We start from the raw sequence: 26,774 nt of genomic DNA, 5'->3' as shown, positions 1-26,774 counted from the left end.
CATCTTTTCCCCTTGGTCTGACCACGGTCTTTGACTTTCAGGTGTTCTACATCCTCGTTGCATCTCTAGCCTTGGGCTTACCAGTGAAGAGTCGAGGACGGTCTTAGGCGGTCGCCCTTCTGGGGTCAGGTAGTTGAACATTTATCCTCGATGTTCCGTTGGGACTTCGTGAAGGGTGCCTTATGTCTAACTCTCGGGATGATGAGCATGGTCAAGGTTTCTTATTCACCTTTGGGTGTTGGTTGCTACCAGTGTGTGTAACACGTGTTATCACTTGTCTACAATATTTTCCTTGTGATCCAAGTGCACTGAGTGCAGAATTCTGTTCAGGAGCTCTTTCAGACCCCTGGGGTTGAGGCTGTTGCTGGATCGCCAAGTCTACGGACTTTAGATGGTGGGCTCCTAATATAGGAGGCAACATAGGGTTCCTCTGAAAGTTACATCTTTAGATCGATTCCGTTTTTTCGAGGACCCTGACCTTAGGTCCATGTCTCTCCCTAGATGGGGGTGGACGGTTCGGTATCACCTTAGGTGTTGTGGTCCTGGGTACCTCTCTCAGAGGAAGGCGGGGCTTTGTTACGGGGGAGATGCCTATCTGCCTGTAGCTTAGGCTCTAGGTCTTCCTGAAGGGTCCCTACTGGTCTTCTGGCGCATTTGATGTTCCTGTAGACTCCAGGTGTCTTCAACTGGGTTTAAGTTATGGCCAAGGAATCTCGCCCCTATGGTAGGGTATTTTCTGTGTTTTTTTCCCTTCTCTTCTAGAGCGAGGGTGGGGTTCTCCTGGTTTGGAGTTACCTCAGCATTTGTTGTGTCCCACGTCGAATTAGTGGTCAATTATGTTTCCTTGGAAGCGGTATGTTGAGCTCATCTCCATCTATGGTTATGTACTCTTCATCAGACAAGTCCTACAATTATCCTTGCCTAACGCAGCTTTATATGGCAACCTGTGGGGCCTGTTTTTATTGCCTTGTAAGGGTCTTTTCCCTTGTGTTTTCAGAATCCTGGAAAGGGGGATGCAATGTAGTGACTGGTACCTCCATTCCTGCAGCGGGAGGCTGAAGGTTTGATCCCGTGGGGCTCCTGCTGAATGTTGTATTCGGATATATAGATGTTGGGAGTATGAGGGCCTTTTTCCCTTGGGTGTTTTCCTTTTGGGGAAGACAGCAGCGTAGGGGGTCTCGTACCCATGCGCACTTTTTATCTGAATCACGGTAGAATGCCGTTTGTAGTAGCGGTCAGAGGTCTATCAGGGGGCTTTGTTCCTCGTTGACCCTTCCTTTCTCGACCAGATGTCTGGGACTCTTGTCTTCGGTCTTTAACTAGCTTTGGTCTGGGACCATTATCCTGGAGGGATCGGTTACCTATGTAGTGTTGACCATTTTTCTTCCAGAGTTGGTCCTCCCCTTTGGTGGGAGGACTTTTGATGTCCTTCCCTTTCCTACTGGCGTCTGGTACTGGGAGGGGACACTCATGGAGCCCGGTCTTCGGAGGGCTGTGAGTTTTTGGAAGGTTAACAGTTCAAAACTAGCTACAGCTACTTGCACTTTGAAGGTGTGCTAGCCGGCTTACAACCCCTCTCAGCGGTTGGGGTTCGCGATGGCTCAGTCAGCTTTCCTACCTAGAAGCTGTTCATTGAGAGTTCCTGTTCAGACAGTTTGGTGTTCTCTTGGAGAGCTCCTTCTTAGCTGCTGGGATATTTATCCTTTTTGCCGCTGTTTCTGCTGGTCTAGCCTGCAGGTTTCAATCTGATAGCTCCTTGGGCCATGGACCTAGTATCCCAGCTTTACAGTATAAGATTCAAGTCTCGCCCTTCAAGGGGCAGATCTCTCCTGCCTAGTTTATCCTCTATCCAGTCCTTCTAAAGAATCAAGGTCTAGGATTCTATTCAAATCTATTTGTGGTTCTCAAAAAGGAGGGAGTTTTTCGTCCCATCCTGGACCTAAAGTGTCTAAACAAGTTCCTCAGGGTTCCGTCCTTAAAGATGGAAACTATTCGTTCCATTCTTCATTTGGTCCAGAAAGGTCATTTCATGACGACCATTGACCTGAAGGACACTTATTTACATGTTCCCATTCACAGGGATAATTTCCAGTTTCTATGGTTTGCTTTTTCTGGACATGCATTTCCAATTTATTGTCCTTCCGTTTGGTTTTGCCACAGCTTCCAGAATATTCACAAGGGTTCTGGGAGTCCTATTGGCAGTGATCATATCCCAGGGAATAGCTGTGGCGCCCTATCCAGACGTCATCTTGGTTCAGGCGTCATCTTCTCAACTAGCAAAATCTCATATGGAGATGTTGTTGCATCTGCGACCGATGCAGCTTTGAATGCTCCGTCAATGGAACGGAGACCATTCATATTTATCGCAGAGGATAAATCGGGACCCCCTAACAAGAGACTCTCTCTCGTGGTGGATTTCACAGGAACATCTGTCTCGGGGCACTTGCTTCCTGAGACCTTCCTAGGTAATTGTGACTGCAGATGCTAGTCTGTCAGGCTGAGGAGCTGTTTGGGGTTCTCTGAAGGCTCAGGGCCTGTGGTCTCGGGAAGAGTCTTCTCTTCCCATAAACATCTTGAAATTGAGAGCTATCTTCAATACCCTGTCAGCGTGGCCTCGCTTATTGTTAGTCTAGGTTATCAGATTCCAGTCGGACATCATCACCTCAGTGGTTTACATCAACACCAGGGAGTAACTCGGAGTTCCTTGGCCATGAAGGAGGTGTCTCGTATTCTACAGTGGGCAGAAGCTCACAATTGTCTGTCTGCCATCTACATTCCAGGAGTGGACAATTGGGAAGTGGATTTTCTGAGCAGACAGTCTTTTCTTCCTGGGGAGTGGGCTCTCTATCCTGAAATGTGCTCCAGGATAACCCTTAAGTGGGGGGTTTCGGAGTTGGATCTGATGGCATTCGGTCAAAACGCCAAGCTTTCAAAGTATGGTTCTAAGTCTAGAGATCCTCAGACCGCCCTGATTGATGCTCTGGCGGTCCCTTGGGATGTTGGGCTAGCATACTTTTACCCTCAGTTTGCTCTCCTTCCACAACTCATTGCTCGTATCAAGCAGGAGAGGATGCCTGTGATTCTAACAGCTCCTGCCTGGCTCGCAGGATCTGGTTTGAGGATCTGGTGGAGATGTCATCTCTTCCACCTTGGTGGTTACCTCTGAAGAAGGACCTTCTAAATCACTGTCCATTCCTTCTTCCAAATCTAGATTCTCTGATGCTGACTGCCTGAAGATTGATCGTCTAGTCCTGTCTCAACGTGGTTTTACGGAGGCAGTCATTGATTCTATGCTTCAGGCTCGTAATCCTGTTACTCGTAGGATTTGTCATAAGATATGGCATAACTACCTTTTTTGGTGTGAAGCTATTAATGTTTCTTGGAGTCGGGTGAGGATTCCCCAAATTTTTTCTTTTCTTCAGGATGGTCTGGAGAAAGGTTTGTCAGTCAGTACTCTGAAGGGTCAGATTTCTGCTCTTTTTTGCTCAAAGGTCTGGCAGAATACCAGATGTTCTAGATTTTGTTTCGGCCCTGGTCAGACTCAGGCCTGTGTTTAAGCCTGTTGACCCTCCTTGGAGCCTTATATTAGTTCTTAAAGTTTTGCAGCAGGCTACAATCGAGCCGATGCATGTTTGTGAACTTTCAGCTCTGCAGTGGGATTCCCTGTTTCTTAATTTTCATGCAGATAAGGCGGTCCTTTGTTCTAAATTGGGGTTTCTCCCTAAGGTGGTGTTGGATCAAAACTTTAATTAGGATATTGTTGTTTCTTCTTTTTGTCCTAATCCTTCTTTTCCTAAGGAACGTCTTTTGCATAACTTGGATGTACTTTTTCTTTCTAGTTACTAAAGATTTTTGGCAATCTTCTGCCCTGTTTGTTGATTTCTCTGGAAAGCGTAAGGGTCAGAAGGCCACTTCTACTTCTCTTTTCCTCTGGTTAAGGAGTATGATTCGTTTTGCTTATGAGACTGCTGGACAGCAGCCTACTGAGCGAATTACGGCTCATTCCTCTAGGGCTGTTCCTCATCTTGGATTTTCAAAAATAAAGCATCTGTGGAACAGATTTGCAAGGCGGCAACATGGTCCTCTTTGCATTCCTTTCCAGATTCTACAAATTTGTTACTTTTGCTTCGGCTGAGGCCTCTTTTGGGAGAAAGGTTCTTTAAGCTGTGGTGCCTTCTGTTCCGGTCCTCCTGCCTTGTTCTCCCTCCCTGTTCATTCTGTGTTCTCTGGCTTGGGTATTGTGTCCCACTAGTAATTGGAATGACGTTGTGGACTCCATGTCAAAGGAAAGAAAACAAAATTTATGCTTACCTGATAAATTTCTGTCTTTCCGGACATGGAGAGTCCATGATCCCGCACTCCTTTTTTTTTTATTATTATTATTATTCTGCAGGTTTTTTTTAGTAAATCTCAGGCACATTTTTCACCCTTGTGCTTCTTCTTTTTTTCCATTTTCCTTCGTCTGAATGACTGGGGATTATGGGTAAGGGAAGTTACTTAACATCTTTGCTGGGGTGCTCTTTGCCTCCATGTCTGGAAAGCAATACATTTTATCAGAGAAGCATAAATTTTGTTATTAAATCTTTAAAAACTTACTTAGAAGCTCCCAGTTTGGCACTGTTGATGAGGCTAGGCTGGGACACCCACTGAACGGAGCTAGGAAAGCAGGAAGAGCAGACCCTCCCCTGCATATGAAAAGACCCTTTACACAACCAGGAGCGAGCAGGAGTCTTTAGACTTCAGTCTACAGCTAATAAATTTGGGGCTTTGTTAGGAGTCTGAAAATCAGCACACTGTTATTAAAAAATAAGCAAAACTATACATTGTTACAAAAACTCTCACAGATGGGCTTTGTTAATTATCTACAAAACATTTATGCAATGGAAATTTTAGTGTACAATGTCCCTTTAATGTGGTTAATTTGGACCTTTATAGTACGTAACAAATAATATTTGCTAGTGGTGTTGTTGGAAAACTTCGTAAAAATATCAATGCCAGTTTTTTTGTTTTAATTTTTACCACATAATTTTTTTTTATTTTTTTTTTTTTTTTCCAGGGCTTCCTCCATCAAAAACAAAACTTGAATTGCAAAAGCACCTTACAGTTCTAAACAATCAGGAGCAAGCAGCCATCTTTGAGGAAGTACAGGTAAGCTACAAATATTTTTTTTTCATCATTTGATGATCTGTATAAATATCATAGCAAGTGTTTTCAGCTGGCATAGTGATGCTTAAAGGGAGAGTCTACTTATTGTTTAAAAAGATAGATAATCCCTTTATTACTAATTCCTACATTTTGCATAACCAATACTTAATATACTATTTACCTCCATAATCACCTTGTATTTAAACCTCCTCCTAGAGATATAGAAATAAGCAGGTCTGCTTTTCCTGCAGGCTCATCTCATTTGAGTGGGCATGTTGAGAACAAAGAGTGATGGTTTCAATGAGCAAACAACCCTGGTAGTATGGTTCATTAATACCCCAGATTCCTTGTGTCAGAAGAAGGATGAGCTGCGCCTGCATCTTTGCACAGTAATTGGAGACCTTGCTTTATGCTATGGCATTGTCTATTTCCTTTTAATAGAATGTACTTCCTGATGACTTTCTAATAAAAATAAAATAGCAACATCAGATTGGCAGTTGTCGCAGTAATTGAAATGCAAATTTCAGATTACAGATGTACTGTACATGTAAAACTAACAAATTTAGATGAGGGGTATGTATGAAAGGTACTTCTGAGGTGAGTATATATAAGGACCAGTGTTCTCCACAGAAAATTTAGCCAGCCGGGTAGCATTATAAAGTCGGGTTGGGGCAGTGTCCTACTTAATAATAATAATAACAATAATAATAATATTATTATTATTATACTTTATTTATAAAGCTACAACATATTCTGCAGCACTGTGCATTGGTATAATTCATTTAAATAAAATGATTTAAAGAAAAAAAAAACACATACAGAAGGATTTGAGAACCCAGGGAATTTACAATCTAGAAGAGTAGGAGGGTTAGAAACAGGAGGTGAGGACTGCTAGAGTGAGAATGATGTTAATACAGAGTTAGACAAAGTAAATTATTAGGTAAATGGAATTAATTTATTGCCGAGTTGGGTGGTAGGCTTCTCTGAACAAAAATATCGTTAGGAAGCATTTAAAATAAAAAATAGAAAAAATAGAAAATGAAAAATATGGAAGGGTGTCCATAATGGTGTCCACAATGGGGATAATGTTTCCCAGGTGTATGTTCTAAAGTGAACTAAAAGTGAAATAAAAGTCCTGGAGCGGAAAATAATGCGTTCAGGGAAAATTAAGAAGTCTAGAAAAAAAAAAAAAATCCAGGAAAAAATGAAGGTAATATCTGTGTCCAAATGTATATGGGAAAGGAAAGTTTCAAAGTGTTAGGATGTTTGTGAGGGACGTCCAAATAAGATGGGTGTAGTGTGAGAAGAAAAACAGAAAAAAGCAGGTACAAAAAATCTGAATGGCAAGTGGAGCCCATATGGTAATAGGCTTACCTTGGAATTCATACAGGAAACTTGTGCTCATATCTTAGGTAAATCGTTGACGCGTTTCGGCCTTTTTTCAAGACTACCAGCTCCAAAGAATAAGAGGATATTTATAAGGCTATTAACCTATTGAATAAGAGGAGGTGTGGCTGAAGTGAACTGCTAAAAAATGTAATGCTGCCAAACAAATCTGTCTAGAGTTACTGGGTTCCAGTTTGTCATCAACTTCCGGTTTGCGTGTCACTGTATATTGTCACTTCCGGTTGCCGCATTTGTTTATTACGTCATTTCCGGTTACCGGGAAGGAGGTATAAATGCATCAGTTGTCGGCCATTTTTCTTAAGGGTATAATGGCAGTTAGGATGGATTTATAATTCTATTGTGAAACTGGGTAGAACAAGTCATTTGGCATAAAGACTGATTTTGAAAAAGGACTAAGGGCAGATTTGAAAATATTTATGTACTTAAAAGTGGATATTTAATATACTGTATATGAATAATAATCAAATTGTGAACATAGTGAAATAATAGATCAATGACAAAATATATGTATATAAAATATGAGAGCCTGAGTTTCCTGTATAGTAATGTTCATGAACGGTTTGTACATAAAGAGTAAATTAAAAAGGGCATTAAAGGTCAAGTAAAAATTCTATATAAAAGATAGTGTATCGTCAAGAATTTCTAAAATATATAGGATATATAAACCACAAGATTTATGAAATGTAAGGGATATCTAAACCACGAAAATATACACTTAGTCTGTGAAATATGTAAGATACAGAAGGTTTATTAAGTATGCAGGGTATAAGGATGATACATGTATCAGTATGTGTTATTCAAACAAATTAATTGCTATAATCTTATATTCTATGAACATATACTTATCTACAGACATGGAATTATTTCTTGTTATTATACAATATTTCTCCTACATTGGTGTGTCCGGTCCACGGCTTCATCCTTACTTGTGGGAATATTCTCTTCCCCAACAGGAAATGGCAAAGAAAGCACAGCAAAAGCTGCCCATATAGCCCCCCTCTGGCTCCGCCCCCCAGTCATTCTCTTTGCCGCTCTGAACAAGTAGCATCTCCACGGGGATGGTAAAGAGTATGTGGTGTTAGTTGTAGTTTTATTTCTTCTATCAAGAGTTTATTTTAAAATAGTGCCAGTTTGTACTATTTACTCTACAACAGAAAGTGATGAAGAGTTCTGTTAAAAGAGGAGTATGATTTCAGCAACAGTAACTAAAATCTATTGCTGTTCCCACGCAGGACTGTTGAGCCCAGAGAACTTCAGTTGGGGGGAACAGTTTGCAGACTTTTCTGCTCCAGGTATGACTAGTCTCTTTTCTAACAAGACATAGTAATGCTAGAAGACTGTCATTTCCCTTTTGGGATCGGTAAGCCATTTTCTTAGACTCATAACAGAATGAAGGCTTATAAATGGGCTATATACTGGTTGACACTATTGTGGGCTAAATCGATTGATTTATATAATATTGGGAACGTTTTATTACGCCTGGCAGTGTGTTAGACACCTAATCTAGTCAGGAAGGCCCCTTCACTCTGGTATGCAGAGGGAGGAAGCCTAATTTTCGCGCCTTAATTGCTCAGTTACTTCTGGAAGCAGTGCATGCAGCTTCATGTGAGAGGGTCCTGTGGCCACAAAAACGATTCTAAGAGGCTTATTTCTGTGGTGAATAACCCCCAAGGAAGGTAAAGCCGCAGCAAAAGGCTGTGGCAGGGACTGTAGTGGGTTTAAACTGCTAAATTGAACAATTAGCTCCGGTTTGCTCATTTAAGGGGTTAAAGACTTGAAATTTCGGATAATTCCTTCATAGTTTTTCAAACATTCAGAAATAAAGTGTACTCTGTTTACTATTTAAAGAGACAGTAACGGTTTTGTTTAAAAACCTTTTTTTTGCATTAATAGCCTGACTAAGTCTGTCTAACATGTCTGTACCTTCAGATAGATTATGTTCTGTGTGTATGGAGGCCAAGGTGATTCCCCCTTTAAATGTATGTGAAAATTGTGCCATGGCGTCCAAGCAAAGTAAGGACAGTAATGTCACATTTAATAAGGTTGCCCAAGATGATTCTTCAAATGAAGGTAGTGGGGATAGTTCATCATCCTCTCCTTCTGTGTCAACACCAGTTATGCCCGCGCAGGCGACCCCTAGTACATCTAGCGCGCCAATGCTTGTTACTATGCAACAATTAACTGCAGTAATGGATAATTCTATAGCAAATCTTTTATCCAAGCTGCCAACACTTCCCAGAAAGCGTGATTGCTCAGTTTTGAATACAGAGGATGAGCAAGTGGGTGCTGATGATAGTTTATCTGTAATACCCTCACACCAGTCTGAATTGGCAGTGAGGGAGGGGCTGTCTGAGGGAGAAATTTCTGATTCAGGAAAAGTTTCTCAGCAGGCAGAACCTGATATCGTGACGTTTAAATTTAAGTTAGAACATCTCCGCGCCCTGCTTAAGGAGGTGCTAACTACTCTTGACGATTGCGACTCTTTGGTAATTGTGCTTTCAAAGATCCTATGGATAAAAAATTGGAAGGATTGCTTAAAAAGATATTTGTTCAGCAAGGTTTCCTTCTTCAGCCAATTTCGTGCATTATTCCTGTCACCACGGCGGCGTCTTTTTGGTTCGAGGAACTAGAAAATTCGCTCAACAAGGAGACTCCATATGAGGAAGTGATGGACAGAATTCACGCACTAAAGTTGGCTAATTCCTTTATTTTAGATGCCGCTTTGCAATTGGCGAAATTAGCGGCGAAAAATTCAGGTTTTGCAATTGTGGCGCGCAGAGCGCTTTGGCTAAAATCTTGGTCGGCGGATGTGTCATCCAAGACAAAATTGCTTAATATTCCTTTCAAAGGTAAGACCCTTTTTGGGCCAGAATTGAAGAAGATTATTTCAGACATCACTGGGGGAAAGGGCCATGCCCTCCCACAGGATAGGCCTTTCAAGGCTAAGAACAAATCTAATTTTCCTTCCTTTCGCAATTTCAGGAACGGACCGTCTCCTAACTCTGCAGCCTCTAGACAAGAGGGTAACGCTTCCCAGGCTAAGCCAGCATGGAAACCAATGCAAGGCTGGAACAAGGGTAAACAGGCCAAGAAGCCTGCTGCTGCTACCAAGACAGCATGAAGGGGTAGCCCCCGATCCGGGATCGGACTAGTAGGGGGCAGACTTCCTCTCTTTGCTCAGGCTTGGGCAAGAGATGTTCAGGATCCCTGGGCACTAGAGAGAGTCTCTCAGGGTTATCTTCTAGAATCCAAGGGGAAGGTTCCACATGTCTCGCTTATCTTCAGACCAGATAAAGAGACAGGCATTCTTACATTGCGTAGGAAATCTATTAAAGATGGGAGTGATACACCCAGTTCCAACAGTGGAACAAGGTCAGGGGTTTTACTCAAACCTGTTTGTAGTTCCCAAAAAAGAGGGAACTTTCAGACCAATTCTGGATTTAAAAATTCTAAACAAATTCCTCAGAGTTCCATCGTTCAAAATGGAAACCATTTGAACGATTTTACCAACAATCCAGGAGGGTCAATACATGATTACCGTGGATTTAAAGGATACGTACCTACATATCCCTATCCACAAAGATCATCATCAGTTCCTAAGGTTCGCCTTTCTGGACAAACATTACCAGTTCGTGGCTCTTCAATTCGGTTTAGCCACTGCTCCCAGAATTTTCACAAAGGTGCTAGGGTCCCTTCTAGCGGTTCTAAGACCGAGGGGCATTGCAGTGGCACCTTACCTAGACGACATCCTAATCCAAGCGTCGTCCCTTTCCAGATCAAGGGCTCATACAGACATTGTATTAGCTTTTCTCAGGTCTCACGGGTGGAAGGTGAACATGGAAAAGAGTTCCCTGTCCCCGTCTACAAGAGTTCCTTTTCTGGGAACAATAATAGATTCTGTAGAGGTCAGAAAATTAAAGCTTCTAAAGGCTTGTCAAGTTCTTCAATCTATTCCTCAGCCTTCCATAGCTCAGTGCATGGAAGTAATAGGTTTAATGGTTGCAGCAATGGACGTGGTTCTTTTTGCTTGAATTCATCTAAGACCATTGCAACTGTGCATGCTCAGACAGTGGAATGGGGATTATGCAGACTTGTCTCCCCAGATTCAAGTAGACCAGTTAACAAGAGACTCACTCCGTTGGTGGTTGACTCAGGATCACCTGTCTCAGGGAATGAGTTTCCGCAGACCAGAGTGGGTCATTGTCACGACCGACGCCAGTCTATTAGGCTGGGGCGCGGTCTGGGACTCCCTGAAAGCTCAGGGTCTATGGTCTCGGGAAGAGTCTCTTCTCTTGATAAACATCCTGGAACTGAGAGCGATATTCAATGCGCTCCGGGCTTGGCCTCAACTAGCGAAGGCCGGATTCATAAGATTTCAGTCGGACAACATGACGACTGTAGCTTACATCAATCATCAGGGAGGAACAAAGAGTTCCTTGGCGATGAGAGAGGTATCCAAGATCATAAAATGGGCGGAGGATCACTCCTGTCATCTATCTGCAATTCACATCCCAGGAGTAGACAACTGAGAGGCGGATTATTTGAGTCGTCAGACTTTCCATCCGGGGGAGTGGGAACTCCACCCGGAGGTCTTTGCCCAGTTAACTCAATTATGGGGCATTCCAGACATGGATCTGATGGAGTCTCGTCAGAACTTCAAGGTTCCTCGCTACGGGTCCAGATCCAGGGATCCCAAGGCGACACTGGTGGATGCATTAGTGGCGCCTTGGTCGTTTAACCTAGCTTATGTGTTTCCACCGTTTCCTCTCCTTCCCAGGCTCATAGCCAGGATCAAACAGGAGAAGGCCTCAGTGATTCTGATAGCTCCTGCGTGGCCACGCAGGACTTGGTATGCAGACCTGGTGAATATGTCATCGGCTCCACCATGGAAGCTACCTTTGAGACAGGATCTTCTAGTACAAGGTCCATTCGAACATCCAAATCTAGTCTCTCTGCAGCTGACTGCTTGGAAATTGAACGCTTGATTTTATCTAAGCGTGGGTTTTCAGATTCAGTTATAGATACTCTGGTCCAAGCCAGAAAACCTGTGACTAGGAAAATTTACCATAAAATATGGAAAAAATATATCTGTTGGTGTGAGTCCAAGGGATTCTCTTGGAGTAAAATTAAAATTCCTAAGATTCTTTCCTTTCTCCAAGAGGGTTTGGATAAAGGGTTGTTAGCGAGTTCTCTAAAAGCACAAATATCTGCTTTGTCTGTTTTGTTACACAAACACCTGGCAGCTGTGCCAGATGTACAAGCTTTTGTACAGGCCTTAGTCAGAATCAAGCCTGTTTACAGACCCATGACTCCTCCATGGAGTCTAAATTTAGTTCTTTCAGTTCTTCAAGGGGTTTCGTTTGAACCTCTACATTCCATAGATATTAAATTACTATCTTGGAAAGTTCTGTTTTTTGGTTGCTATTTCTTCTGCTAGAAGAGTTTCTGAATTGTCTGCTTTGCAGTGTGATCCACCTTATCTGGTATTCCATGCAGATAAGGTTGTTTTGCGTACCAAACCTGGTTTTCTTCCAAAAGTGGTTTCCAACAGGAATATTAACCAGGAAATAGTTGTTCCTTCTCTGTGTCCGAATCCAGTTTCGAAGAAGGAACGTTTGTTACACAATTTAGATGTGGTCCGTGCTTTAAAATTCTATTTAGATGCAACAAAGGATTTCAGACAGACTTCATCTTTATTTGTCGTTTATTCTGGTAAGAGGAGAGGACAGAAAGCTACTGCTACCTCTCTTTCTTTTTGGTTGAAGAGCATCATCCGATTAGCTTATGAGACTGCCGGACGCAGCCTCCTGAACGAATTACAGCTCACTCTACTAGAGCTGTGGCTTCCACATGGGCCTTCAAGAACGAGGCTTCTGTTGATCAGATATGTAAGGCAGCGACTTGGTCTTCTCTGCACACTTTTGCCACATTTTACAAATTTGATACTTATGCTTCTTCGGGGGCTATTTTTGGGAGAAAGGTTTTGCAAGCCGTGGTGTCTTCCGTTTAGGTAACCTGACTTGTTCCCTCCCTTCATCCATGTCCTAAAGCTTTGGTATTGGTTCCCACAAGTAAGGATGAAGCCGTGGACCGAACACACCAATGTAGGAGAAAACAGAATTTATGCTTACCTGATAAATTTCTTTCTCCTACGGTGTGTCCGGTCCACGGCCCGCCCTGGCTTTTAGTCAGGTTTCAAATTTTTTCTTTCTATACACTACAGTCACCACGGCACCCTATGGTTTGTCCTTTTTCTCCTAACCGTCGGTCGAATGACTGGGGGGCGGAGCCAGAGGGGGGGCTATATGGGCAGCTTTTGCTGTGCTCTCTTTGCCATTTCCTGTTGGGGAAGAGAATATTCCCACAAGTAAGGATGAAGCCGTGGACCGGACACACCGTAGGAGAAAGAAATTTATCAGGTAAGCATAAATTCTGTTTTTGTGGCACATAGACAGAGATTTCAGTAAGTATGAAAATTTCATACCGGGACCCTATTCTAAATTTGTTCTGTTAGCCTGGTCAGTGAAATAATTCTAAGTAATCACATCTCTTGTGATATCAACAGACAAATAAGACAAAAATGGAGTAAAGGTATATTGTTCCTAGATGTCGGTATACTGTCAAGTATAAACACTATTGAATAAAGATAGCTATTATTGATGAGAGAAAGGGATATGTATATGCCAAAGATTAATAAAACTTTTACACCCAGTAAAAGCATTGGTGCCAAACAGCTGGAAGGTTTCTTAGTAGAGAAGTAATAAAAATACATTGGGTAAGATGAATGCTAATATTAAAAGGAGGTGGACTACTTTGAAATCTGCATTTAAGCATTTTGGATATATGCAGTCTAGATTGAATATCCATTTACATTCAGTTAGTAATAGTTTTTTTTTCCAAGTTCCCACCTCTCCAGTCTTTTTGCAGCTGTATTTCCATTATATTTCTCTTTAAAATGTTTGTAAATGGGAATATCATCTTTACCCCACACAATTTGTTGAATATGTACGGTGTCAACTTTCTTCTGGTTTGGCCAATATACTGAAGTCCACACTTGCATTCAATTAAGTAAATTACAGTTAATAAGTAAATTACACCTTTGTCAAACAGCATAATACCTGATTAGTTCTAAATTTTTCCTTCGAGATAAAGGATTCAAAATGGTCTTTTTTTTTTTTTGTGTTTGCATGCCTTACATTGGTGGCAAGGGAAGTGCACTCATGGGTTTCACTGATGTTTTTTTTTTTCATCTCAATTGGGGCCAGAATGGTTTTCAGGTTTCTAGTTTTTCTATATATAAAATGCGGAGTGGGGCTCAAATTTTCGCCAATGATCTTATCCTCCTTTAGGATGTTCCAATGTTTTCTAATATTTTTTTCTATCCTATGTTTGGTCTGTTATTTGTATTTTCTTTGTCTTTCTTATTTTTGTATCTCAGCAAAGTTGCTCTATCTATTTCATTCACTTCTAAAATGGTTTGGTCAATGGCCTCCATATCATATCCCGTATCCTGAAATCGTTTTTTTAAAATGAGCGATTGTGCTAACCAATCTTTGTCATTAGAGCAATTTACGTACTCTCATAAGTTGTCCCTTTGGAATATATATATATTTTTTTTAAATAGTTTTTATTTAGGGTTAAAGGTGTAGACATGCAAAAGCATATCGAGTACATGAATCTGACAGGCATCAGTCTCAATGACAATAAGATGGCATATGCATAAGTAATTACAGACATTATGACTGACTCATAAAACATAATATAATCTGCAGTCTAAACAGTTACTTAAGTGTGTCGCAGATGATAACGAGTACAAACCCTGTTTTTTTTCTCCTCCTTAAAACAGGTGAGGCCACTTTTGGACCTCCGATGTAGTTTATATTATAGTAAGGGAGGATTATCTTACAATAGGCTACTTTTGGACCTTAAGTGAGGGAAAAATATGCATATGTTGGGAGCCAAATTACCAGCGTAGAAAGAAGATTATTGAGGGAAATGTGCTAGGGGATAATGTATATAACCAGATCCCTTGCTGAAAAGGTCTAGGGAGAGTATACAGCATTTCCTAGGAGGGTCGACAGGGATATATCAGCAAAACAGATCAAACCTGGTCATCTAGTCCCAGGGGCTATAAGAGAGGATACATTAGATTCAAAAGGAGCACTATCTATAAATATTGAGCCGTACCTCTTATTAAAATTAATATGCTACAGGACTTAACAATATTTAAATAAACAAGTTTTTATGAACCTTACAACACCCACAATAAATATATCTCAAGATAAAAACTTAACTTTGTATCTTACATCAGGGATAGCTAACATAGTTGTACAATACCCCGGTGTGTTGTGATAATTAATAACTATGACATTCTTATGGTAAATAGTCTATATCTAGCAATTTATATCTTGGTTGAAAACTATCTACCGAGCTGGAAGCCAAAATACTACCATCTCCGGTAGTTTACTGGTGGAGAACACATGCAGGTGAGACTATCGTAATTCCGGGTCTGAAGAGAAGGGGGGGGGGTTGGGATCTTGTGTAGAGGCTGCCGCCTAAGAACTCAACAGACCAGATCTGGGTCCTATAGTTCATAAGCTCTGCAACGTTGAAGTAGTACTATGCTGTGCTCTTCAATCTAATCAAAGAGGAGTTATAAGTCTATGTATGGTGCAGAATTACTGCTTAAATTGGCGGATTGAGCAGATCACTTTAGGAGCCACAGATATTGCGACCATAGTCAATATATCTATGATAGAGGACCAAGTCCACACCAGCAGGGCAATAGTCCCAGAAGATTGACTCACACTTGCACATATATAAGTTTACATAGCTTGGTGCAAACTTGCTCCCCATCAAAGTCCCACAGAGTTGTTTGTAGAATTTTCCATTAAGGTTAAAGTAGTTGTGCTTCAAAATGTATTCTTTTCCTTTTAGTATAAAGTCTTTCTGGGAAGATGGCATATTAGGGTCTTTATTTAGTTGCCTTCGACACCTTGCTGCTAGGAACTCAACCCTCATCTAAAGGCACATTTAATCCTGGAAAGAGACATTACGGGTTAATTGAGTCTGAGGTCTCAGGCACTGAGTGGAAGCTTGGACAGAGGGAAGCCGATAAAAGAACCCTTGAGACATATTTGCATGTGAGTACTCTCTGCTGAAAAAGGCAGAGCATTGCTTAGGATATTATTATTATTATTATTATTATTATACTTTATTTATTAAGCGCCAACATATTCCGCAGCGCTGGATGGCTCTAACAATATTCCCTGTCAGTTCTGGATGTGCTTGGGCTTCATGTGGAGCATCTGGCCTTTATAGTAGTGCCTCAGAGCTGGAATAGACCTCAGTGAAGCATCCTGTTAGTTGTGATTGGATACAGTGCTTGTGGGGTTTGTGGTCTGGGACCTTCATGGATACTTAGCTGTTAAAAGTGAAGAAGAAAAAGGCTGGTTTTTCATTATACTGGAGCAAATTACAAAGTAGAAGATTACAATGGTTGTTACTGTTTTGGAGGTGGCAAAGCATGGCTGAATCTCTTGGGGATCAAGGCAAAACGCAGAGAACAAGTTTAATAAGGAACATTTTGGTATATTAATCTCGCTCCTCCCTGCTGAAGAGTGATGTGCTATAAGGAGTAGTTTTATATTAGATATTTTTAAGTCTGAGGCTCTGTTCTTTGTTGCCTGCCTTAAATGGGATTCTCATATGTTACGTGCTAGGCTGGCTTCTAGAAGAAAGAGATGATGGGCCAAGGAAGATAAGATGGTGTTCGTTGAACTATCCTGCTAATAGAACAAACTTGATCTAATAGGGGAGGAATAGGCCCTCACTCCTTATCTATTCAACCTAAAGGATACTCTTGATTGCCTGGAGTCCTCAGTGAAGTAATCTGATAGAGCAGGGAGGTGAAGCAAGGACTTTTCTCTACAGCTGTATTGTGTTAATATTCATTTTTATTTTTTTGATCTGTTTCTTCTCTGTTTTCAGAATTCTGGCCTGAATATTTCTGGTCAAAGGGTATTGACACTGCTGTTTAACCTAATGTAATGAAGATTGTAACCTAGCCAGGAGTGGAAGTTCTGTTTTCTGTGATTTTCAAAGCATAGAAAGTGTAAATACAGAGGGTTAAAACATAGCCCTGATAGTTTTCTAGGGGAGTTCTCTGAGAAAGAGATTTTTGCAGTAGTACAAGTGTTGTTAAGCAATTTCTCCTCAGATTGTGTGATTCACTTTTTATATTGCTTTTTTTTTCACAGACATCTTTTTCTTAGATCTGAATAGCGAGCGTTCTTGCGTAGCGATATCCTGAAAGGATTACATTTGTATTACACTACTTTAAGTGAAGGTCAAGTTACAAGCACAGCCTCACGGCATTGCATAGACTTATCAAAACAACCAGGAGTTTAAGTCATGATTTTAAAAAAAATCTATTTATTTTCAGCTTTAAACTGCTCCGCCGATAAGCGCAGCACTACCGCCCGCCCGCAATGTCATCCAATTGATTGACAGATGACGTATCCTAAACCAACTAATCCTTGTTTCCCCCCGGGCCTTGACGTTTACGCAAAGGGGCTGAACAAGGGTTTAGGTGGTTTAGGATACGTCATCTGTTAATCAATTAGACAAGATGGCAGGCGGGAGTGCTGCACTTATTGGCGGAGCAGTTTAAAGGTGAAAATAAATAGATTTAAAAAAAAAATCATGACTTAAATTCCTGCTCATTTTGGTGAGGCTGTGCTTGTAACTTGACCTTCACTTTAAGCTTTAAGCACATGTTTATTTCATATATATATATATATATATATATATATATATATATATATATATATATATATATACACACACACACAAAGAGAAGTGCACTCACAGGAACGAACAACTGGCTCAATACCATTGTTAGCCTGTTCTATGGCTATTTACCACCCGGGTGCAACTTTTTAGCCCAGTAATGCTTTTCACAGAGTAGAACTTTCCTGTAGTATATCAGTCTGATCCCGCCTATTACGGTCAGTCCAGCGCCGAAATACCAGGCAGTTCCTCTCTGAACAAGGAACACAGCAACCCCAGACGATCGTTTCGGCCTTCATTGGGCCTCGTCAGTGAAGTGTATGCATGTTCCTCTAAGCATACTGAGCAAGGAGTCCACGTCTGGTTGCCCCTTTTTCCCATAGGGAGACTAAATGCATACAAAGAGAAGTGCACTCACAGGAACAAATAACTGGCTCAATACCATTGTTAGCGTGTTCTATGGCTATTTACCACCTGGGTGCAGCTTTTTAGCCCAGTAATGCTTTTCACAGAGTAGAACTTTCCTGTAGTATATCAGTCTGATCCCGCCTATTACAGTCAGTCCAGTGCCGAAATACCAGGCAATTCCTCTCTGAACAAGGAACACAGCAACCCCAGACGATCGTTTCGGCGTGGACTCCTTGCTCAGTGTGCTTAGAGGAATATGGCTACACCTCACTGACGAGGCCCAATGAAGGCCGAAACGATCATCTGGGGTTGCTGTGTTCCTTGTTCAGAGAAGAATTGCCTGGTATTTCAGTGCTGGACTGACCGTAATAGGCGGGATCAGACTGATATACTACAGGAAAGTTTTACTCTGTGAAAAGCATTACTGGGCTATAGAACAGGCTAACAGCTTTACGCCGTAGTCATAGCATAGGGATGCCAGTCATAGGTGTACAATTTATGCACAAATTACAATGACGTCACTCGTTAAAACAAGCAATAAAAACACGCCCATAGGTGAATTCTGTACATGTCTGTAACAGATCCTGTGATGAATTAGACTAGTGGAAGATTATTATGACTATTACAACAAAAGAGAAAGGAGTAAACTGTATAATATGCAACTTGATTGCAACAGTACAAGAACACCTATACAAAGATATAATGCTGTAGGAACACATGTTAGTATTCAATAACGAAATCCAGTAAAAGAAAAATGTAAAGTGCTACTAAGGGAAATGCTTAATTTAAATAATTTATACATAATAGATAGGGTTTACGGTGGAATATCCAAAACCCATGTCATGACAGAGCATATGTATAAATATAAATAAAGTGGCTACAGAGCCATGTATAAGGCCATACCTATATTAGCTATTTTTCATGAAATGGCCAGACTGGTCATTAGTTATCACTTAACATAAGTATACACATGTATATAAAATATATTTAACTGGATCCTTAGTTACTGGGGACTTTCATAAAAGTATGTGACAAAAGATAGATACACCCTCAGTCACCCACATGTGCAAATAATATATATTTACAGAAAAGTCAAATGTAATCATTTGTATTGGAAAGAGGAGGTGTACACTTACATATATATGGAGTACAATGAATAATAAGGGGGAAACTACATTGTATTATAATTGAAAGATGCTGTAGAGATCAAACCAGGCCAAAAAGAGGGGTAACCAACTATTCCCAGTAGTTAATAAGGTCAAATTCAGAGTTAAGACCTTGGGGAACCCTGGTCTCCAGTTTAAAAATCCACAGCATCTCCCTCTTCTGGAGAATCAAGTCTCTATCACCCCCTCTTTTGGGGTGAGGGATCATATCAATGGGTTGCCACAAAAAACAGGATAGATCTTGTATGTGTATTTGTGCTAAGTGGTATACAAGGGGGGTGGTAGCTTTTCTCACCTGAATGGTTGAGAGATGCTTCCTCACCCTAGATCTAATATCCCTTGTCATGAGTCCAACATACTGTTTACCACATTTTGTACAAGTTATGCAGTAAACAATGTATGTAGAGGTACAATTTAAGCAAAAGTTTACCTAATAGGTCTTTCCTGTCACTGTTGAGCTAAAGTGATCTGACATAATTAGGTAGTCACAAGCTCCACACCTGGAGCTGCCATATTTGAATGATCCCTTATGGGTAAGCCATGCACTAGCTTGAGACACATGTTTCTTTATCACCGTAGGAGACAATATATTGCCCAATGTACGGTTTCTACGATTAGAACATCTCATTCCTTCCTGAGATGCTGTGGATTTTTAAACTGGAGACCAGGGTTCCCCAAGGTCTTAACTCTGAATTTGACCTTATTAACTATTTGGAATAGTTGGTTACCACTCTTTTTAGTCTGGTTTGACTGCTATTGAAAGCATTAGCACATGCATACATTAAAATAGCCAGTAGGTGGAGCTGTCCACTTGTGTTGCAGCAAACACATGCAAAGAAAAGCAAGCCAGACATGATCAATGGATCAGCTTTCAAAGGAACAAGAACTAGCAGCCACTTCCCTTAGCTGCAGACTCAATGCAGAGAACTATTTGCAGAAAAAGGCAAGTGAAAAACGTTTTTCTTAATTAAACTTAGTTTGATGATGATACAGTCTGTTGTGTGATTAAACACAGGCAGGCTGAAAGTAATCAGTGTATAACCAGACCTGGGCAATGGAGCCGTTTTTAAAGCAACATGATCTAGCAGCCACTTCCCTTAGCTGCAGAAAAATGCAAGTAAAAAAAACGTTTTTCTTCATTAAACTTAGTTTGATGATGATACAGTCTGTTGTGTGATTATTTTGTTTTTGTTCATTAAACTTAGATTGATGATGATACAGTCTGTGTTTGTGTGATTATTTTATTAGGTGCTGTTAGCAAATGTTTTTGTTCATTAAACTTAGTTTGATGATGATACAATCTATTTTATTAGGTTTATAATGCTGTTTCGCATTTAAAGTCTTCATTTCAAAGCTTTAAAAATAATGTATTAGGTGTTACTTATGTCAATTTTGAGAGGGGCCTGGAACCTAACGCCCTCACTTCCCATTGACTTACATTATAAACTGGGTTTCAATTTACAACGGTTTCTATTTACAACCATTCCTTCTGGAACCTAACCCCAGCGTAAACTGAGGGCTACCTGTATATATATTATTTGCCCATGTGGGTGACTGAGGGTGTATCTAGTATGCTGTATATGTTATACCAACCTTTGAGTACCTATATCTAGTCATGTGTATTTATATATTCTTTCTGGTCTTTTGTCACACACTTTTATGAAAGTCCCCAGTAAAATATATTTTTTATACATGTGTATACTTGTGTTAAGTGATAACTAATGACCAGTCTGACCATTTCATGAAAAAATTGCTAATATAGGTATGGCCTTATACATGGCTCTATAGCCACTTTATTTATATTTATACATATGCTCTGTCTAATGACATGGGTTTTGGATATTCCACGGTAAACCTTATCTATTATGTTTAAATTATTTAAATTAAGCATTTCCCTTAGTAGCACTTTACATTTTTCTTTTACTGGATTTCGTTACTGAATACTAACATGTGTTCCTACAGCATTATATTTATGTATAGGTGTTCTTGTACTGTTACAATCAAGTTGCATATTATACAGTTTACTCCTTTTTCTTTTGTTGTGATAGTCATAATTATCCTCCACTAGTCTAATTCATCACAGGATCTGTTACAGGCATGTAAAGAATTCACCTATGGGCGTGTTTTTATTGCTTGTTCGAACGAGTGACGTCATTGTAATTTGTGTATAAATTGTACACCTGTGACTGGCATCCCTATGCTATGACTACGGCGTGAACCGAAACGCATAAGCCTGCCAGTCCTAGGGTGTCTATGCTCTCACTGGTTTACCTTTTGACCCCCTGTTTTTAAACAGACTTTTTCAATAAATGCTACGTTTTACACTACTTGCTGAACGCTCTTTTTTAGCTTCATTGGAATTGTATACTTAGCCTGCTAGAGCGGTTCAGCACCCTGCAAGGACCCCCACTTATCTTTGTGGTTTAGCTCCTGAAATTGAAGGGAGTATTTACGTTTTTATTTGGCTGTATGAGGACGCCTGCTTTCTTCTTCATTTATTTGTATACACCTGGCAAGACAGCTTGAAATACTATTACAAATACCTGTATATTGCTCCACAAAGAGGAAGTCTCATGAGAGGATCATTGAGGATTTCCCAGATTGGCTGAGACCCGTCAGGACTACAGTGTTGTCATCCTGTACCAGACACGCCCCCCTACTGATGGAGTGTATTCCACGGGGCAGACTCAGCTTATCGCTAGGATAAGGGACACCAACATAACAGAGGAAACCCGGGTTCGACCCTTACCGTAAGTTATACGGACTCTTCTCCTAGGTGGTGAGACACCTCATTGTATATACAGCCATTTGCATCAGCCTTACTATCTCCTATGAACCGATGCATGTGCTATCCCTTCTATTCAGTTGAGAGTACAGGTTATTAATGTGCTCTCTAAGAGGTGGGTCCTTTATTCATATGTGTGTTTCAGTGACCTCTCTCCCACTCACTCCCCTGGTTTTACTGTTTATATTGAGATATTCACATTTAATACCTGATTTTTTGTGTTTTCACTATATGGAGAAATTTGTAATGTCAGTAAAATCTCAGTCACCCACAATTGCATTGAAAACCAGAGAACGGAGGAATAAAACTAGTAATGCTATGGCACAAGAGAGTAATGTAGAAGAAGCAAGTATAGGTAACACTTTAGATGTACAAGAGCTAGCCAAGAAAATTTCAGATATGATGAGACCCCAGTTTTATCAAGTCTGGCTTGATTTAGCCAGCCTATCCAATGAGGTACGCTCATTCACTAATAGGTTAGAAGAGGTGGAGTCGAGAGTCGCTGAAATTGAAGATAGGGTTCATGTACAAGATAAAGATGTCACTTCTCACACCTTTCTGATCAGGAAATTACAGGACAGAATAGATGAATTAGAAGACCGTACTCGCAGGAACAATATCAGAATTGTAGGACTTTCTGAACTCCCAAAGTTAAATTACCTTAAATGTTTTTATTTCCGAAAAATTACCAGAATTATTAGGGTTACCCAACACAAGCTCAAAAATTGTGGTTGAACATGCACATAGAGTTAGCAGAATTAGAGCTAGATCAGGTGATATACTAGATAAAAGGCTAATAATAGCGAAATTTCTTAATTTCCAAGATAAAGTTCAACTACTAGCTTATTATAGGAAAAAGAAAGAGTTAATTATTGTGGAGGATCAAATAATGTTTCAGGATTTTTCTGCAGAGACGTTCAAGCGCAGGAAGGAGATGGCGCCTCACTGCTCTGAGTTAATTCAGAAAGGGTATAATGCATATATGATCTACCCGGCAAAGATTAAGATTCAAACTGGGGATGGATGGCAATTTCTGAATAACATAGAGGAGGCAAAGGCCTTTATAAGTAAATTATAATGGGCAAGGGTGTGGATAGTAACTCCATACCTGGTTGTGAGAAATATGGGCTAGGTTCCCAGAAGCAGTCCGGGTTGGGGGGGGGGGGGTTGTGGCCCCTAGAACCTCTAGTTCTGGTTAATGACTTGTAACATAGTTTCTTGGAATATATGTTGCATCACTACCCCAATCAAAAGAAAGATGATAGTAAACAATCTGAAGGAACTTAATACACAGATTGTATTATTACAAGAAACATATCTGAAACAAAATTACATTTTAAAATTGAAAACCGGTTGGATTGGGGAAGTCATTGCCTCACCTTTCTCCAGGAGAAGGAAAGGGTGGTGATTTTATTGGACAATAATTTAAAATATGAAATTATATCACAGCAGATTGACCCTTAGGAGAGATATTTTATATTACAACTGAATGTATATGGTCAGATTTATATTTTCTGTAATGTTTATGGCCCGAATAAATACTATAGGGTTTTTGGGGATAAATTACAGAACAAATTTCTGGAATATGCTCAGTTGATAGTAGCTGGAGATTTCAACTTATTGCACAAGCTCCTATAGATCGTTTTAAATGAGGGGGTCAGCAGGATAGAACTTCTAAAAGGGAAATTTTACTTTTTTTTAAAAATTTAGGAATAATTTTAATTTGGTCCAGAACCCTGACCTTAGGGAATTTTACCTGCAAATCTAAGTCGCATAGATCTTTTTCTAGAATTGATTTATTTTTGGTAAATGAGAAACTTGTAGGTAAAGGGTGGGAAGCAGGAATCTTACCATTAACAATTTCAGAACATGCGCCAATTAAGCTAAGTATCCCAAAATATCAAACAGTGCATATGTCTAAAGGTTTTCATTTTCCTAGCTATCTGTATTATAATGCAAAGTTTAAAAATTGGCTGAAGGAAAAATGGCGAGATTATGAAAGGGCAAATAAAAATACAGTTGATAAAGCTGAGACATTTTGGGAAGCCTTCAAAACAGTTTTAAGAAGAGAGATTATTTCCTACATGGTTAAGTATAAGAAAAAATATAATTTAAGGCACACCCAATTGGGCAATCAACTAAGAATACTTACAATGAATATTTAAGAGAGCCATCTAAGGAAAACTGGTCCGTTTATCTGCTGGCTAAAAAAGAGAGAGAGATTTATGTGCAACAAAATGCTTCTAGGGAGTGCTAAACTATATAGGTTCTGAGCAAAGATGGGACGGCTATTGGCTAACTCAAATAGGCAAGATAGAAGCCTTAAAATTTCATGAGGGTAGACTGACACGAAGTGAAGATAAATATTATTTTCAAAGCTCCTCCCTAGGCTCCTCTAGTGTTCAGATTCCTGACTTGGTTGAGACATAATTGCCAAAGCCCTCATGTGGTTCAAGGACAGAGCAAAAGGCTGCAAAATATGAGCCCCGGGTTCAATCCAGATTTTCTGCTATCCGAAGTACAAATTAATTGCATAATTTAACATAAATTTACTAATTTTAGCTTAATATTGGCGAAAATATTAGCCGGGTGGTCAGTACAATCTGCTGGGTGGTGGACCCATTATAAAGGTTCTGGGGTGAACACTGAAGACACTTTCTATAATATAACATTTACTGCCCCTTTTTAAAAAAATTTTTTTTTTTGCATCCGAAACGCATACATTTCTATTTGTGGTGTTAACAATCTCACTCATGATTTTTTTTTTTTTATCACTAATCATTTCATCAAACCAACCAGGAAAGTCAACTATGTTACATATGTTTGCACTAGCTGCAATAAGACACACCTTCCATAGAAGAGAATGCCATTTTACTAAACGTTCCTATTTACTCCTGTTATCAGATTTAATTAAAAGGACAGTATACTATAAAATATTTTTTCCCTTAATGTGTTTCGAATTACTTTTTTACCAGCTGCAGAGTATAACCTGTAAGAGATTTGCTTTTTAAGGTTTATTTATGTAAATGAATTAGCTGATTTTGTGTTTTTGAAGCCACAACCTAATAAAATGGTTTGAACTTTTAGGTCTAATCATATCTCATTACTTTATCACATTGAGTACACATACCTGCTTCTTTATCTTATATCTGTCCGTAAACCAATCGCCAATACTTGGAGAGAACAATGGAAAATGTAACATTTTATTACCTTATCTCTTCTATACTCCACTGGGGGTGTAATTTCTTCTGGTGGCTGTGTTTACACAGCTTAGCCTTAAAGGGACAGTCTAGTCCAAAACAAACTTTCATGATTCAGATAGGGCATGTAATATTAAACAATTTTCCAATTTACTTTTATCACCAATTTTGCTTTGTTCTCTTGGTATTCTTAGTTGAAAGCTTAACCTAGGAGGTTCATATGCTAATTTCTTAGACCTTGAAGGCCGCCTCTTAAGAATGCATTTTAACAGGTTTCTTTCATGTAATTGGCAAGAGTCCATGAGCTAGTGACGTATGGGATATACATTCCTACCAGGAGGGGCAAAGTTTCCCAAACCTCAAAATGCCTATAAATACACCCCCCACCACACCCACAATTCAGTTTTTACAAACTTTGCCTCCTATGGAGGTGGTGAAGTAAGTTTGTGCTAGATTTCTACTTTGATATGCGCTTCTCAGCATGCTGAAGCCCGGTTCCTCTCAGAGTGCAGTGAATGACAGAGGGATGTGAAGGGAGTATTACCTATTGAATACAATGGTCATCCTAACGGGGATCTATTTCATAGGTTCTCTGTTATCGGTCGTAGAGATTCATCTCCCACCTCCCTTTTCAGATCGACGATATACTCTTATATACCATTACCTCTACTGATTCTCGTTTCAGTACTGGTTTGGCTATCTACTTTATGTAGATGAGTGTCTTTTGGTAAGTATGTTTTCCTTTTATTTAAGACACTCTCAGCTATGGTTTGGCACTTTATATGTAAAGTTCTAAATATAATGTTTGTAATTATATGTGCCATGATTCAGGTTAATCAGTATATTTCCTTCTTTCAGGCTGTCAGTTTCATTTTGGGAAATGCATATAAAAATATATATATATATATATATATATATATATATAATTAAAAAAAAAAATTAAAAAAATTCTTACCTGAAAATTTTCAAATTGACTCTCTTTTCTAAATTGCCGGCTGTTAGGCTCGCGGGAGCGCAAAATGCTATAATTTATTGTGTCTTTTTTGGCGCAAGAATTAAGTCATTTCCGGCGTCTTAGTTGTCGCCGAGAGTTTTCACGTAGTTGCATCATCTATGTGTTTGTTGCAGACGTTCTTTTTTTTTTTTTTTTTTGCAGTCGATTTTTTCTCTTTACTAAATAAGATTCAATAGATTTGATGCACAATCAGTTCAAAGTTTGTCTGTTTTTTTCTTTTCTCTTCTTTCCTTTTCTTCACCTATCCTTTTTTCTTTTTTTTCTCTTTTCCTTTATTTTTTCAAGGGAAAAAAAAAACAACAAATTTCAACAAAACTTGATACAAAAATGACACTTAATATTCCATATGTATGGAAAAACACTACATACAAAGAAAACAGGTTATATCGCCATTTCACAGTTGTTCCTAATCATGTTTCACCCAGCACCTGGTCAAGAAATCTTCAATCCTTCCCTTTTTTGGGTACATTAACAAGACAATGTTTGCCCTGCCTTGCAAGGTTGAATCTTTATAACGAATCAAAAAACAATAAATAAAAAAAAAAAAAATGGAAAAAAAGACCAAGGACCAGTAGAAAAGAGCTGGGAGAAGGGGCCCCCCTCTGTCCTCACACCCCCCCCTCTCCCTCCTCGACACCCTCCCCGACCCAAGCCCCCGGAAAATGTCCAACAAGTACTTGCAATTGGACATAGGTGTTTTCCCTAAATGGTTTAACTAACATTATCTGTATCGGGAGTGGGCATGATAAAATAAATGTCTTCCAGTGTCTAAAGAACATTGCAAGACGGTCATCAGCTGGGTTCTGCAGATTATATTGCTCCGAAATAACTTGGGTGACAAGTGCTTTTTTAACTCT

The 26,774-nt window shown here is 39.8% G+C and overlaps 1 protein-coding gene across 1 annotated transcript in view; it reads left to right on the top strand.

The window, feature by feature from the left end:
• Nucleotides 1-26,774, top strand: part of TBC1D1 (TBC1 domain family member 1) — an 872,759-nt gene that overhangs the window by 495,521 nt on the left and 350,464 nt on the right. The window contains exon 7 of the mRNA XM_053700277.1: nt 5,057-5,148. Coding sequence (XP_053556252.1) covers nt 5,057-5,148 — 92 coding nt within the window. The remainder of the gene's footprint in view (nt 1-5,056; nt 5,149-26,774) is intronic.

This window comes from Bombina bombina, chromosome 2, assembly GCF_027579735.1.
Source record: "Bombina bombina isolate aBomBom1 chromosome 2, aBomBom1.pri, whole genome shotgun sequence".
In the NCBI taxonomy this organism is placed as follows: domain Eukaryota; kingdom Metazoa; phylum Chordata; class Amphibia; order Anura; family Bombinatoridae; genus Bombina; species Bombina bombina.
This window is presented reverse-complemented; position numbering and strand designations above follow the sequence as displayed.